Source organism: Panulirus ornatus, chromosome 5, assembly GCF_036320965.1.
Source record: "Panulirus ornatus isolate Po-2019 chromosome 5, ASM3632096v1, whole genome shotgun sequence".
Classification (NCBI taxonomy): Eukaryota; Metazoa; Arthropoda; class Malacostraca; order Decapoda; family Palinuridae; genus Panulirus; species Panulirus ornatus.
In genome coordinates this window covers 2,093,781-2,110,761 of record NC_092228.1, presented here as the reverse complement: position 1 = coordinate 2,110,761, position 16,981 = coordinate 2,093,781, and the positions used below count along the sequence as shown (strand labels likewise).

Here is a 16,981-nt window from a genome sequence, read left to right as displayed (position 1 = left end):
TTCTTTAAAAGATGTAAATTAAGAGCATCGAGAAGCCATTCTAGAAAATTTAGCATGAAACTTGTTAAAATTGTAATGAAGTACCTTCATAGTGTCAGACTGGATTAGTGGATTGAGCTATGATGAAAATGAGAATGCAGATAGTATACAGAGGCCAAAAAGCTTCATGTTGGTGAAGATAGTTCAAGAGATTGGGTCTTAGAAGTGTAAAACTTCCTGTACTTCAAAAAATCTAATTACAGTAAAAACAATTTTGGGAAAGTACATATCGGTAATGTACTACTTATTTTTTTCTGAGCTTTAATAAGCACCTTTTATATTGATTCATGAACATTTCCGAAAGCCTTTACAGTTAGTTGCATCTCTATATTGTGGGAGATTTCATGAAGTTTACACAGTACATATTTTTTGGTCATATAGTATCAACAGGCATCATGCTTGTTGTTGTGCAGCAGCTACTCATTGTATCCATCTTCCTTTTGAGCCCCAAGTTAGAATAATAAACTAAATTAATTCACAAGTACCATAAGATTAGTGTCACTATTTAGATTATGAAATCTTGATAATGCCAAAATGAAACTTCTTGATTGTTGAAAATTTTTGCAAACATTTTTATCACAAAAATGTATTTACAGGTGTTACCCTCTTCAGTTGATTTAGTGTACTTGGTCCCTGGGTTTGTGTGAAAAATAATTGTTTATAAGGGGGGAAGTGTCAGAAGACCCTATTTTTTCTTTTTTGGATACATGTAGAGATTTTGCCATGTATTTAGAAACAACTTTATGTTTAGGGTCGTGGGATACAAATAATGCTTATTGAGTCAGGCATCTAATGTACCACGAGTCCACAAAAATTACTTATAGGAAACTGCATAGTGTGCTAGGATAATCATTAGGAAGTTGGCCAAATGATCATGAAAAAGAAATACAGTGCTGAATGAATAGATACTAAGCAAGTACTTGCACATTAAATATAATGCTCCTGCTGATTTGTGCTGTACATGTTTTTGATTTTTTTAAATGTATAGGAGTTAAAGGTTCAGGTATATGATCTATATTTGCTTCACTTTAAGCAGCAGTCACATAATGTGCATAAGAGGAACTCACCTCACCACTTATGAACCTTATTATTCCTTGGAATTTCTTTCAGTACCAGTGTTACATGATCATTCATGTAACTGCATTAACATTCAGATATTTCATTATCCATAAACATTGAAGGAACTCCTCTAAGCATTTCAGTATTTTTAACAGGATTCATTTCAAGGTATGGGCATTGCATGATCATAAGGGTGAATAGTGCCACAAATTTTTTCAATTAAGAGCTAGTGTAAACTTATATCTAATGCAATGTACTGTCCATCACCAGCTTAACAGATCTTCTATCGTAACCTTCATTATCACTGTGATTATTAATGAGATACATTATCACTTTATCATCCAGTTTCACTATATGATATATTGGAAAGTAAAACAAAATTTTAATGGTAACAAACATTCAGAAAACAAGAGTGCATATTAAGGCATTTATGAACATGATTAGAGTATGAGAACTAAAGGCACATGGCATGTAAAGGGTATTAATCATTTTTTACATGAATTGATACATTCTTGTTAGATACTTTGATAGCCATAAAGCTTTTATATATTAATAAGGCCTCCAGTAGTATGATTTAAGTTGTATACAGTTCTCTGAATGTTTGTTAAATGATGGAAAGTAACACAAAAAATGAGATTATGGAGGGTCATCAGAAATGTTACAGTGAAAGTATTGAATACCAACATACTTTGTTATGATTAATTTTTTTTAAGTGTGGTAGTACTACTGGTTTATTATTCTACAGGTAAACCTCATTCCTAAGAAAAAACGTTTCTAGATTTTTTCTTCATACTGGCTGGGCTTGTGATGCTCATGTCCTCGAGGGGCAAAACAGTAAAAGTTGCCCCAACTTTATTGTATGTTTTACTATACTTGATGCATACATCATGGTGGAATGCATTTTTTTTAAATGAATCGATTATGAATCAAATGAATAATGAAAAAGTATGTCTAGAGTTTAAAGTTCACTTGCCTAGTTAATGCAGAGACATACAAAGTTGCATTGTGTACTTATTTAATGATAGTGCTATGAAGATTAGAAGATAAATGATGCAAAACTTATCTAATAGACAGGACAACAGTGAAATAATGTCAGTAGGTTGAAAGGAAATTCTGGTTTTTGTAAATGGGTTAAAAATGAGGCACTTAGTTCATTTCATTGTTTTATTGATTGATTATAGGGTTATATGCAAATTTTGGAACTCCATTTAATGACAGATACATGAATAGATTTAAAGAATAGCTTCATATTCCTGTGCCTCTTAGACATGTCAAAAATATTTGATTCTTGATAAAAAGAAATATGCACAAGACAGTAATAAATGAAGAGAAGTTACACCAACCATAATGACTACTACTAGGGTTCATTTATTTTCTTTGTTAAGGGATAAGGTTTCAGTGCTTATGCACTCCTGAATAATAATGATATTTCTCTTTAAATGGTGTTTCAAAGTATAACCTCTAGTCAGTATTGTAATATGAACATACTTCACCACAGAAAGGTCAGTAATGGTGCCTTTTTTCATTATTGTGCTTTTCTATTTCATACTTAGTTTTCACATGCATGGTTAGTGACACTGCTAAGACTGTATCAAAACTTCTTTCTCTGTGTTTTGTAGGTAGTTATATGTAATCTTCATGTTTCTTGGTTTATGTAATCTTCCTCAGTGGATTCCCGTTTGATTTTTACCTCCAAGTATATGATAACATATTTCATCATGCTCTTCTTTTGAAGATAAATTGACTTCTAAGGAGGCACTGAACTTTGTAAAACCTTATGATGTTCAAAACAGGATTTTTTCTTTCTCAAAGATTTTGTGGATGTAATAGAATGTTCAGGCCTTTTTAAATACTGTAATATATTATACATTAATCATTTGCTGACATGTTTCCAAAACTAAACTTCATTGCACAGCTTGATTAACCTCTGTATGCTAAGTTTTCTGTTTACTTACTATAACAATAATCTTCCAGAGGTAGAGCAGACAATGGTGGAATGGGTTTCGTATACGGTCGCTACCGACAGCCTCCAAGCAGTGGGAGTGGGACAGGGTCTGCGAGTGGGCGTGGCTCAGATAGATTAGGTAGTGGTGGGCATGAGTTCTCAGATGGGGCAGACAGTCACGCCTTTACAGAGGAGGATGACCTTGAAAGACCTGATGCTGGTGAGACAGCAGATTCAGAGAGGTGAGTTTTTTATGATGCAATCAATTCAACATGGTTTTTGCACATAGACAGATGAATGGGTGAATGGGATTCACACACACACACACACACAAATCTTTATGGTGTGATTAGCACTACTGATCATGAGTCATCATGGGCCTGCCTGCATGGTTTGAATCCTGGGTACATCATTTGGCCCACAGCTAATCCCAGTTGTTCATCCTTCCCTCACATCCAGTTAGTAAATGGGTACCTGGCTTAGGCTGGGTTGTGTGTGTGTGTGTGTGTGTGTGTGTGCCAAGAACAGAAGAAGAAAGGCTACAGCTACTTTTATCCGTCCTTTAACTGTCATGTTGTGTAAAGCAACAAAACCATATCTCCCTATTCACATATATTTTTACTTGATTGCCATTTCTCATGTTAGCGAGGTAGGTCCAGGAACTGATGAAGATAGGCTGCATTTGCTCATATCCATTCTTTAGCTGTCATGTGTAATGCACAGAAACCACTGCTGCCTGTCCACAACCAGATCCTACAAACCTTTCCATGGTTTACCCTCAATGCGTCACATACCCTGGTTCAGTCCATTGACATCACATTCATCCCAGTATACCACAGTCTTTCATTTCACTATCCTGTGCACACCTTTCACCCTCTTGAATGTTCAGGCCCCGATTGCTCAAAGTCTTTTGTACCGTATCCTTCCATCTCCAGTCTGGTTGTCCTGTTCTCCCTATTCCCTCCACTTCTAATAGATATATCCTATTTGCCAACCTTTCCTGACTCATTCTCTCCATATGTCCAGACCATTTCAGTATAACCTCTTTAGCTCTCTCAACTACACTTTTTTTATTACCACATCTCCCTCCACCCTTTTATTAGGTTACCTGCTCGATCAAATCACTTTACACCACAAATTTTCCTCAAACAATTCATTTCCAATACATCCACCCTCCTCTGCATAACCTCATGTGTAGTCCATGCCTTGCACACATAGAATATTGTCAGGACCACTGTACCTTCAACGTAACCATTTTTGCCCTTATATATATATATATATATATATATATATATATATATATATATATATATATATTTTTTTTTTTTTTTTTGCTTTGTCGCTGTCTCCCGTGTTTGCGAGGTAGCGCAAGGAAACAGACGAAAGAAATGGCCCAACCCACCCACATACACATGTATATACATACGTCCACACACGCAAATATACATACCTACACAGCTTTCCATGGTTTACCCCAGACGCTTCACATGCCCTGATTCAATCCACTGACAGCACGTCAACCTCGGTATACCACATCGATCCAATTCACTCTATTCCTTGCCCTCCTTTCACCCTCCTGCATGTTCAGGCCCCGATCACACAAAATCTTTTTCACTCCATCTTTCCACCTCCAATTTGGTCTCCCACTTCTCCTCGTTCCCTTCACCTCCGACACATATATCCTCTTGGTCAATCTTTCCTCACTCATTCTCTCCATGTGCCCAAACCATTTCAAAACACCCTCTTCTGCTCTCTCAACCACGCTCTTTTTATTTCCACACATCTCTCTTTGACCAAGAGGATATATGTGTCGGAGGTGGAGGGAACGAGGAGAAGTGGGAGACCAAATTGGAGGTGGAAAGATGGAGTGAAAAAGATTTTGTGTGATCGGGGCCTGAACATGCAGGAGGGTGAAAGGAGGGCAAGGAATAGAGTGAATTGGATCAATGTGGAATACCGGGGTTGATGTGCTGTCAGTGGATTGAATCAGGGCATGCGAAGTGTCTGGGGTAAACCATGGAAAGTTGTGTGGGGCCTGGATGTGGAAAGGGAGCTGTGGTTTCGGGCATTATTGCATGACAGCTAGAGACTGAGTGTGAATGAATGGGGCCTTTGTTGTCTTTTCCTAGTGCTACCTCGCACACATGAGGGGGGAGGGGGATGGTATTCCATGTGTGGCGAGGTGGCGATGGGAATGAATAAAGGCAGATAGTGTGAATTGTGTGCATGGGTATATATGTAAGTGTCTGTATATATATGTGTACATTGAGATGTATAGGTATGTATATTTGCGTGTGTGGACGTGTATGTATATACATTGTGTATGGGGGTGGGTTGGGCCATTTCTTTCGTCTGTTTCCTTGCGCTACCTCGCAAACGCGGGAGACAGCGACAAAGCAAAATAAATAAATAAATATATATATATATATATATATATATATATATATATATATATATATATATATATAGATAGATAGATAGATATATATATATATATTTTTTTTTTTTCAAACTATTCGCCATTTCCCGCATTAGCGAGGTAGCGTTAAGAACAGAGGAGTGGGCCTTTAAGGGAATACCCTCACCTGGCCCAATTCTCTGTTCCTTCTTTTGGAAAATTAAAAAAAAAAAAAAAAAACGAGAGGGGAGGATTTCCAGCCCCCCGCTCCCTCCCCTTTTAGTCGCCTTCTACGACACGCAGGGAATACAAGGGAAGTATTCTTAATCCCCTATCCCAAGAGATAATATATATATATATATATATATATATATATATATATATATATATATATATATATGAGATGTTTGAGGACAATGTGTGGTGTGAGGTGGTTTGATCGAGTGAGTAACGTAAGGGTAAGAGAGATGTGTGGAAATAAAAAGAGCGTGGTTGGGAGAGCAGAAGAGGGTGTTTTGAAGTGGTTTGGGCACATGGAGAGAATGAGTGAGGAAAGATTGACTAAGAGGATATATGTGTCGGAGGTGGAGGGAACGAGGAGAAGAGGGAGGCCAAATTGGAGGTGGAAAGATGGAGTGAAAAAGATTTTGTGTGATCGGGGCCTGAACATGCAGGAGGGTGAAAGGAGGGCAAGGAATAGAGTGAATTGGAGCGATGTGGTATACCGGGGTTGACGTGCTGTCATTGGATTGAATCAAAGCATGTGAAGCGTCTGGGGTAAACCATGGAAAGCTGTGTAGGTATGTATATTTGCGTGTGTGGACGTATGTATATACATGTGTATGGGGGGGGTTGGGCCATTTATTTCGTCTGTTTCCTTGCGCTACCTCGCAAACGCGGGAGACAGCGACAAAGTATAAAAAAAAAAAAAAAATATATATATATATATATATATATATATATATATATATAGGATCATAGGGTGGGGGAGGGGGCGAAAATTCTGGGGGCCTTGAAGAATGTGTGGAAGTCGAGAACATTATCTCGGAAAGCAAAAATGGGTATGTTTGAAGGAATAGTGGTTCCAACAATGTTGTATGGTTGTGAGGCGTGGGCTATGGATAGAGTTGTGCGCAGGAGGATGGATGTGCTGGAAATGAGATGTTTGAGGACTATGTGTGGTGTGAGGTGGTTTGATCGAGTGAGTAACGTAAGGGTAAGAGAGATGTGTGGAAATAAAAAGAGCGTGGTTGAGAGAGCAGAAGAGGGTGTTTTGAAGTGGTTTGGGCACATGGAGAGAATGAGTGAGGAAAGATTGACCTAGAGGATATATGTGTCGGAGGTGGAGGGAACGAGGAGAAGAGGGAGACCAAATTGGAGGTGGAAAGATGGAGTGAAAAAGATTTTGTGTGATCGGGGCCTGAACATGCAGGAGGGTGAAAGGAGGGCAAGGAATAGAGTGAATTGGAGCGATGTGGTATACCGGGGTTGACGTGCTGTCAGTGGATTGAATCAAGGCATGTGAAGCGTCTGGGGTAAACCATGGAAAGCTGTGTAGGTATGTATATTTGCGTGTGTGGACGTATGTATGTACATGTGTATGGGGGGGGGGTTGGGCCATTTCTTTCGTCTGTTTCCTTGCGCTACCTCGCAAACGCGGGAGACAGCGACAAAGTATAATAATAAAAAATAATATATATATATATATATATATATATATATATATATATATATATATATATATATATATATATATATATATATATATATTTTCTTTTCTTTCAAACTATTCGCCATTTCCCGCATTAGCGAGGTAGCGTTAAGAACAGAGGACTGGGCCTTGAGGGAATACCCTCACCTGGCCCAATTCTCTGTTCCTTCTTTTGGAAAATTAAAAAAAAAACGAGAGGGGAGGATTTCCAGCCCCCCGCTCCCTCCCCTTTTAGTCGCCTTCTACGACACGCAGGGAATACGTGGGAAGAATTCTTTCTCCCCTATCCCCAGGGATATATATATATATATATATATATATATATATATATATATATATATATATATATATATATACATATATTCATATATTTTATTCATTTATTTATTTTGCTTTGTCGCTGGGGATAGGGGAGAAAGAATACTTCCCACGCATTCCTCACGTGTCGTAGAAGGCGACTAAAGGGGACGGGAGCGGGGGGCCAGAAACCCCCCCTCCTTGTATTTTAACTTTCTAAAAGGGGAAACAGAAGATTTATGAGCTGAAAAAGGACTGGTGATTGGGAATACCTGGTTGAAAAAGCGAGATATACATAAGTATACGTATGTAAGTAGGAGAGATGACCAGAGAGCATTATTGGATTACGTGTTAATTGATAGACGCACGAGAGAGAGACTTTTGGATGTTAATGTGCTGAGAGGTGCAACTGGAGGGATGTCTGATCATTATTTTATGGAGGCGAAGGTGAAGATTTGTGGGGGTTTTCAGAAAAGAAGAGAGAATATTGAGGTGAAGAGAGTGTTGAGATTAAGTGAGCTTGGGAAGGGGACTTGTGTGAGGAAGTACCAGGAGAGACTGAGTACAGAGTGGAAAAACGTGAGAACAAAGGAGGTAAGGGGAGTGGGGGAGGAATGGGATGTATTTAGGGAGGCAGTGATGGCTTGCGCAAAAGATGCTTGTGGCATGAGAAGTGTGGGAGGTGGGTTGATTAGAAAAGGTAGTGAGTGGTGGGATGAAGAAGTAAGATTATTAGTGAGAGAGAAGAGAGAGGCATTTGGATGATTTTTGCAGGGAAAAAATGCAAATGAGTGGGAGAGGTATTAAAGAAAGAGGCAGGAGGTCAAGAGAAAGGTGCAAGAGGTGAAAAAGAGGGCAAATGAGAGTTGGGGTGAGAGAGTATCATTAAATTTCAGGGAGAATAAAAAGATGTTTTGGAAGGAGGTAAGCAAATGGGAACTTCAGTGAAGGGGGCTAATGGGGAAGTGATAACAAGTAGTGGTGATGTGAGAAGGAGATGGAGTGAGTATTTTGAAGGTTTGTTGAATGTGTTTGATGATAGAGTGGCAGATATAGGGTGTTTTGGTCTAGGTGGTGTGCAGAGTGAGAGGGTTAGGGAAAATGATTTGGTAAATAGAGAAGAGGTAGTAAAAGCTTTACGGAAGATGAAAGCCGGCAAGGCAGCAGGTTTGGATGGTATTGCAGTGGAATTTATTAAAAAAGGGGGTGACTGTATTGTTGACTGGTTGGTAAGGATATTTAATGTATGTATGATTCATGGTGAGGTGCCTGAGGATTGGCGGAATGCTTGCATAGTGCCATTGTACAAAGGCAAATGGGATAAGAGTGAGTGCTCAAATTACAGAGGTATAAGTTTGTTGAGTATTCCTGGGAAATTATATGGGAGGGTATTGATTGAGAGGGTGAAGGCCTGTACAGAGCATCAGATTGGGGAAGAGCAATGTGGCTTCAGGTGGTAGAGGATGTGTGAATCAGGTGTTTGCTTTGAAGAATGTATGTGAGAAATACATAGAAAAGCAAATGGATTTGTATGTAGCATTTATGGATCTGGAGAAGGCATATGATAGAGTTGATAGAGATGCTCTGTAGAAGGTTTCAAGAATATATGGTGTGGGAGGCAAGTTGTTAGAAGCAGTGAAAAGTTTTTATCGAGGATGTAAGGCATGTGTACGTGTAGGAAGAGAGGAAAGTGATTGGTTCTCAGTGAATGTAGGTTTGCGGCACGGGTGTGTGATGTCTCCATGGTTCTTTAATTTGTTTATGGTTGGGGTTGTTAGGGAGGTGAATGCAAGAGTTTTGGAAAGAGGGGCAAGTATGAAGTGAGTCAGTTGTTGTTCGCTGATGATACAGCGCTGGTGGCTGATTCATGTGAGAAACTGCAGAAGCTGGTGACTGAGTTTGGTAAAGTGTGTGAAAGAAGAAAGTTAAGAGTAAATGTGAATAAGAGCAAGGTTATTAAGTACAGTAGGGTTGAGGGTCAAGTCAATTGGGAGGTAAGTTTGAATGGAGAAAAACTGGAGAAAGTAAAGTGTTTTAGATATCTGGGAGTGGATCTGGCAGCGGATGGAACCATGGAAGCGGAAGTGAATCATAGGGTGGGGGAGGGGGCGAAAATTCTGGGAGCCTTGAAGAATGTTTGGAAGTCGAGAACATTATCTCGGAAAGCAAAAATGGGTATGTTTGAAGGAATAGTGGTTCCAACAATGTTGTATGGTTGCAAGGTGTGGGCTATGGATAGAGTTGTGCGCAGGTGGGTGGATGTGCTGGTAATGAGATGTTTGAGGACAATATGTGGTGTGAGGTGGTTTGATCAAGTAAGTAATGTAAGGGTAAGAGAGATGTGTGGAAATAAAAAGAGTGTGGTTGAGAGAGCAGAAGAGGGTGTTTTGAAATGGTTTGGTCACATGGAGAGAATGAGTGAGGAAAGATTGACCAAGAGGATATATGTGTCAGAGGTGGAGGGAACAAGGAGAAGTGGGAGACCAAACTGGAGGTGGAAAGATGGCGTGAAAAAGATTTTGTGTGATCGGGGCCTGAACATGCATGAGGGTGAAAGGCGTGCAAGGAATAGAGTGAATTGGAACGATGTGGTATATCGGGGTTGACATGCTGTCAATGGATTGAACCAGGGCATGTGAAGCATCTGGGGTAAACCATGGAAAATTCTGTGGGGCCTGGATGTGGAAAGGAAGCTGTGGTTTCGGTGCATTATTACATGACAGCTAGAGAGTGAGTGTGAACGAATGGGGCCTTTGTTGTCTTTTCGTAGCGCTACCTCGCACACATGAGGGGGGAGGGGGTTGTTATTCCATGTGTGGCGAGGTGGCGATGGGAATAAATAAAGGCAGGCGGTATGAATTATGTACATGTGTATATATGTATATGTCTGTGTGTGTATATATATTTATACGTTGACATGTATAGGTATGTATATTTGCATGTGTGGATGTGTATGTATATACATGTGTATGTGGGTGGGTTGGGCCATTCTTTTGTCTGTTTCCTTGCGCTACCTCGCTAACGCGGGAGACAGCGACAAAGCAAAATAAATAAATGATAAATAAATATATATATATATATATTTTGTCATTTCATTACTTTCTTAATCAAACCACCTCACAACACATATTGTCCTCAAACATTTTATTTCCAAGACATCCACCCTCCTCTGTACAACCCTATCTATAGCCCATGCCTCGCGACCATATAATATTGTTGGAACTACTATTCCTTCAAACATACCCATTTTTGCTCTCTGAAATAACATTCTCTTCCACATATTCTTCATCACTTCCAAAACCTTTACCCCCCTCCCCCACCCTGTGACTCACTTACACTTCCATGGTTCCTTTCACTGCCAAGTCCAATCCCAGGTATTTAAAACACTTAACTTTCTCCAATTTTCTCCATTCAAACTTTCATCTCATGTAACTTGTCCCTCAACCCTTCTTAGCATAATAACCATGCTCTTATTCACATTTACTCTCATATTTCTCCTTCATTCTTTTTTTTCCAAATGCAGTCACCAACCTCTGCAGTTTCTCACACAAATCATCCACCTGAGCTGTATCATCGGTGAACAACAACTGACTCACTTCCCAGGCCCTCTCATACCCAACAGACTGCATACTCGCCCCTCTCTCTAAAAGTCTTGCATTTAAGTCCCTAACCACCCCATCCTTAAACAAATTAAACAACCTTGGGGACATCACTCACCCCTGCTGCACACTGACCTTCACTGGGAACCAATCACTCTCCTCTCTGACTACTTGTACACATGCTTTACATCCTTGGTAAAAACTTTTCATTGCTTCTCGCAGCTTACCTCCCACACCATATACTCTTAAGACCTTCCACAAAGCATCTCTGTCAACTCTATCATATGCCTTCTCCAGATCCATACATGCTAAATATAAATCCATCTGCTTTTCAAGTATTTCTCACACAAATGGGAACATTGGTGAAGGGGGCAAAGGGGGATGTAATAACAGGTAATGATGAAAAGAGGAGATGGAGTGAGTATTTTGAAGGTTTGTTGAATGTGTTTGATGATAGAGTGGCAAATGTAGGTTGTTTTGGTCGGGGGGGTGTGCAAAGTGAGAGGGTCAGGGAGAATGGTTTGGTAAAGAGAGAAAAGGTAGTGAAAGCTTTGTGGAAGACGAAAGCTGGCAAGGCTGCAGGTTTTGATGGTATTGCAGTGGAATTTATTAAAATAGGGGGTGATTGTCTTGTTGACCAGTTGATAAGGATATTCATTGTATGTATGGACCATGGTGAAGAGCCTGAGGATTGATGGAATGCATGCATAGTGCCATTGCATAAAGGCAAAGGGGATAAGGGTGAGTATTCAAACCACAGAGGCATAGGTTTCTTAAGTCTTCCTCAGAAATTATATGGGAGAGTATTAACTTGGAGGGTGAAGGCATGTACAGAGCATCAGATTGGGGAAGAAAAGTGGTTTCAGAAGTGGTTTCAGAAGTGGTAGAGGATGTGTGGATCAGGTGTTTGCTTTGAAGATGTATGGGAGAAATACTTAAAAAACAGATGGATTTTTATGTAGCATTTATGGATCTTGAGAAGGCATAAGATAGGGTTGATAGAGATGCTTTGTCGAAAGTTTGAAGAGTATATGGTGTGGAAGGTAAGTTGCTTGAAGCAGTGAAAAGGTTTTACCAAGGATATAAGGCATGTGTACGAGTAGTCAGAGAGGAGAGTGATTGGTTCCCAGTGAATGTTAGTTTGCAGTAGGGGTGTGTGGTGTCTCCATGGTTGTTTAATTTATTTATGGATGGGGTGGTTAGCAAATGAATGCTAGAGTTTTGGAGAGAGGGGCAAGTATGTAGTCTGTTGAGGATGAGAGGGCTAGGGAAGTGAGTCAGTTGTTGTTCGCTGATGATACACCGCTGGTGGCTGATTTGGGTGAGAAACTGCAGAAGTTGGTGATGGTTTGGAAAAGAGTGTGAAAGAAGAAAGGTGAGAGAAAGTGTGAACAAGAGCAAGGTTATTAGGTTCAGTAGGGTTAAGGACAAGTTCACTGGGAGGTAAGTTTGAATGGAGAAAAACTGGAGGAAGTGAAGTGCTTCAGATATCTGGAAGTGGACTTAGCAGTGGATGGAACCATGGAAGCAGAAGTGAGTCACAGAGTGGGAGAGGGAGTGAAGGTTCTGGGAGCGTTGAAGAATGTGTGGAAGGCGATAACGTTATCTGGGAGAGCAAAAATGGGTATGTTTGAAGGAATAGTGGTTCCAACAATGTTATATGGTTGCAAGGCATGGGCTAGAGATAGGGTTGTATGGATGAGGGTGGATGTGTTGGAAATGAAATGTTTGAGGACCATATGTGATGTGAGGTGGTTTGATTAAGTAATGAAAGAGTAAGAGATATGTGTGGTAATAAACATTGTGTGGTTGAGAGAGCAGAAGAGGGTGGGGGTTATGCTAGTTTGTGTGTGGCAGGGTGGCAACGGGAATGGATGAGGGCAGCAAGTATGGATATGTACATGTGTATATATATATATATATGTCTGTGTATGTTTATGTTGAAATGTATGGGGATGTATATGTGCGTGTGTGGGCTTTCCTGTATATACATGTGTATGTGGATGGGTTTGGCCAATCCTCGACTGTTTCCTTGCACTACCTCACTAACACGGGAATGGCTGTTAAGTATTATGAATATAATAGATATACTACATGGTCACAAAAGCATATTTTACCAATTAATGGTACCTATTACATGGTATGTAAAAGTAATATAAGTATGAGAGATATACTTTTTGCTGATGGTGAACAGTGTTGGTAGCATGAGCTGGTCTTCATGTTCAAAGTAAAGTCAAAAGAGAAACTTCATTAGTTACATTGTGAAAGCACACTTTACACAAACATTTGTCATGTAAATATTTATCTGAAGTGTAAATGAATGGATATAGACCATTTATGCCAAAGATACTTTATTGAAAGTTCTAAATATTATTAAGGTTTAGTGGCAAGGATTCAAAAGCCAGGGTCCACAAGATGACATCCATGAAGGAGTTGCACATTATCATGTAAGGGGCATAATTTTTTACATACACATTTTGTTATTACTCATCTATATTATTTTAAGCTCTTTTTATAGGTACTCGTTGCATCATGTTTTCCCAGCCATTTATATAGATATCTAAATCCCAAATTATGGTCCATATATGTTCAATCTAAAACATAATTATTCTGGCTACATTTTTTTACCCACTTATCACACCTAAATATTTTCAAATGGCTGATAAAATCACCCCGATGTGTGATTGCTTCAATACAGGAAAAAGATTTATTATCCAGCAACCAACTAAATGGAAAAATCTTATATATAGAATTGCTAATATATCTCATATTGTAGTAACCAATGTCCACACAGTTTTACCAACGTGTTCCAGCCCACACAGTTGGTGCGTTTTGAAATTTTGCTTAGCCTAATATTTAGTCTTACCTCCTCTGTTTTGCTTGTTAACTGCCATGAAACTGACTCATCATCATAGGCCAACTTTAGTTTGGATATTTTCTGCATAGTTATGGCATCCTTTTCCAAGGTATTAGTGATCAGGACTTCTTGTAATAATGTTGCATTAGGAAACAGGTATTTGCAAATGGCTATTGACAGGTAGGAGGCATACCATTTTGATGAGAAAAATGTTGTTACGTCATCTGCCATTGACATTAAGACTCAAAAGAAACAGCTGTTCAGATATTTGCAGAATTAAAATCAAAAAGAGCCCTGAAAACTCTAATCATACTTAAATTAGAAAAGCTAGACACTTGGTGAATAAAAAGGCCTTACTGTTGTTTGAAATAATGGTGTTTCAAAGATTTTCCCGGTAAAATATATCTACATATCTGGGGGAAATAAATCACGTTGCAAACAATGGATTGTCTTTATTCAGCACAGTCAAATGTTGTGTAATACAGCTTTTTCAGTATAATGTAATTTTGAAGCAATCCCCTTCAATTTCATTCATTCTTGTGTCTTACAAAACAGTACTCCCTGCTGTGCTTCACTGTAGTCATGACTCCTTTCAGTCTTCCTCCATATGGATCTTACATAACCCTCATAATACCATTACTTTGGATATTATCATCTTTATTCAACTTTAACCTCATTAATAGAATAAGCTATGTCATTTATTCCAAGAAACAGCTTTAAGAACAGTGGAAAACACACAAGGAGGACTTTAAACATCTTTTAGATGGTCTTGTAAACATATTTTTGATAATTTCCAATTGCCCATTCCTTTATTTGTGCTCATACAAATTTTCCAACATTTTTTAAGAGATTTCTCTTCCATAATGCCTTTTATCATTTTTTAAGCATATCTAAAGCATTTTCATCAGCTTTATAGAGTAATTGATTGAGTCCACTTTAGTATGTATGTAGTATTTCTGGCGTTTATTCATTTTTTGATATTTCATTAAATTCTGAGATTGAAATATGAATGCTAGAATAACTTTTTCTGCAGACTTGCCAGTTTTAAGTACTTCATTTGCAGAGGTTCAGGTTCAGAAATGATCTACGGAGTTGATGTATAACAGTGCTCAGATTTAAGTACTCAGACATATTTTTAGTAGCTTAAATTTCTACTTATGTACATATTTTTATGTTGCACAAGTGTTTTGGTGGATGCCATTGTCTTCTTACATAAAACAGATATTTTAAGAACTGTCATGCATTCATTATGCATATGATAGAGTTGATAGAGATGCTCTGTGGAAGGTATTAAGAATATATGGTGTGGGAGGCAAGTTGTTAGAAGCAGTGAAAAGTTTTTATCGAGGATGTAAGGCATGTGTACGTGTAGGAAGAGAGGAAAGTGATTGGTTCTCAGTGAATGTAGGTTTGCGGCAGGGGTGTGTGATGTCTCCATGGTTGTTTAATTTGTTTATGGATGGGGTTGTTAGGGAGGTGAATGCAAGAGTTTTGGAAAGAGGGGCAAGTATGAAGTCTGTTGGGGATGAGAGAGCTTGGGAAGTGAGTCAGTTGTTGTTCGCTGATGATACAGCGCTGGTGGCTGATTCATGTGAGAAACTGCAGAAGCTGGTGACTGAGTTTGGTAAAATGTGTGAAAGAAGAAAGTTAAGAGTAAATGTGAATAAGAGCAAGGTTATTAAGTACAGTAGGGTTGAGGGTCAAGTCAATTGGGAGGTGAGTTTGAATGGAGAAAAACTGGAGGAAGTAAAGTGTTTTAGATATCTGGGAGTGGATCTGGCAGCGGATGGAACCATGGAAGCGGAAGTGGATCATAGGGTGGGGGAGGGGGCGAAAATTCTGGGAGCCTTGAAGAATGTGTGGAAGTCGAGAACATTATCTCGGAAAGCAAAAATGGGTATGTTTGAAGGAATAGTGGTTCCAACAATGTTGTATGGTTGCGAGGCGTGGACTATGGATAGAGTTGTGCGCAGGAGGATGGATGTGCTGGAAATGAGATGTTTGAGGACAATGTGTGGTGTGAGGTGGTTTGATCGAGTAAGTAACATAAGGGTAAGAGAGATGTGTGGAAATAAAAAGAGCGTGGTTGAGAGAGCAGAAGAGGGTGTTTTGAAATGGTTTGGTCACATGGAGAGAATGAGTGAGGAAAGATTGACCAAGAGGATATATGTGTCGGAGGTGGAGGGAACGAGGAGAAGAGGGAGTCCAAATTGGAGGTGGAAAGATGGAGTGAAAAAGATTTTGTGTGATCGGGGCCTGAACATGCAGGAGGGTGAAAGGAGGGCAAGGAATAGAGTGAATTGGAGCGATGTGGTATACCGGGGTTGACGTGCTGTCAGTGGATTGAATCAAGGCATGTGAAGCTTCTGGGGTAAACCATGGAAAGCTGTGTAGGTATGTATATTTGCGTGTGTGGACGTATGTATATACATGTGTATGGGGGTGGGTTGGGCCATTTCTTTCGTCTGTTTCCTTGCGCTACCTCGCAAATGTGGGAGACAGCGACAAAGCAAAAAAAAAAAAAAAGTATATATATATATATATATATATATATATATATATATATATATATATATATATATATATATATATATATATATATATATTTTTTTTTTTTTTATACCTCGTCGCTGTCTCCCACGTTTGCGAGGTAGCGCAAGGAAACAGACGAAAGAAATGGCCCAACCCCCCCCATACACATGTACATACACACGTCCACACACGCAAATATACATACCTACACAGCTTTCCATGGTTTACCCCGGACGCTTCACATGCCTTGATTCAATCCACTGACAGCACGTCAACCCCTGTATACCACATCGCTCCAATTCACTTTATTCCTTGCCCTCCTTTCACCCTCCTGCATGTTCAGGCCCCGATCACACAAAATCCTTTTCACTCCATCTTTCCACCTCCAATTTGGTCTCCCTCTTCTCCTCGTTCCCTCCACCTCCGACACATATATCCTCTTGGTCAATCTTTCCTCACTCATTCTCTCCATGTGCCCAAACCATTTCAAAACACCCTCTTCTGCTCTCTCAACCACGCTCTTTTTATTTCCACACATCTCTCT

At 39.4% G+C, this 16,981-nt stretch overlaps 2 protein-coding genes across 22 annotated transcripts in view; one reads left to right on the top strand and one right to left on the bottom strand.

Moving 5' to 3' along the window:
• LOC139747180 (D-aminoacyl-tRNA deacylase 2-like) overlaps nucleotides 1-16,981 on the bottom strand; it is a 258,158-nt gene that overhangs the window by 129,565 nt on the left and 111,612 nt on the right. The window lies entirely within an intron of this gene.
• mmd (disintegrin and metalloproteinase domain-containing protein mind-meld) overlaps nucleotides 1-16,981 on the top strand; it is a 378,549-nt gene that overhangs the window by 319,652 nt on the left and 41,916 nt on the right. For 14 of the 15 annotated variants that reach the window (XM_071659048.1, XM_071659111.1, XM_071659065.1 and 11 more), the window contains one exon: nucleotides 3,073-3,285. In XM_071659048.1, coding sequence (XP_071515149.1) covers nucleotides 3,073-3,285 — 213 coding nt within the window. Of the gene's footprint in view, nucleotides 1-3,072; nucleotides 3,286-16,981 lie in introns of those variants that run through there. The other variant, XM_071659136.1, reaches the window with a different exon arrangement.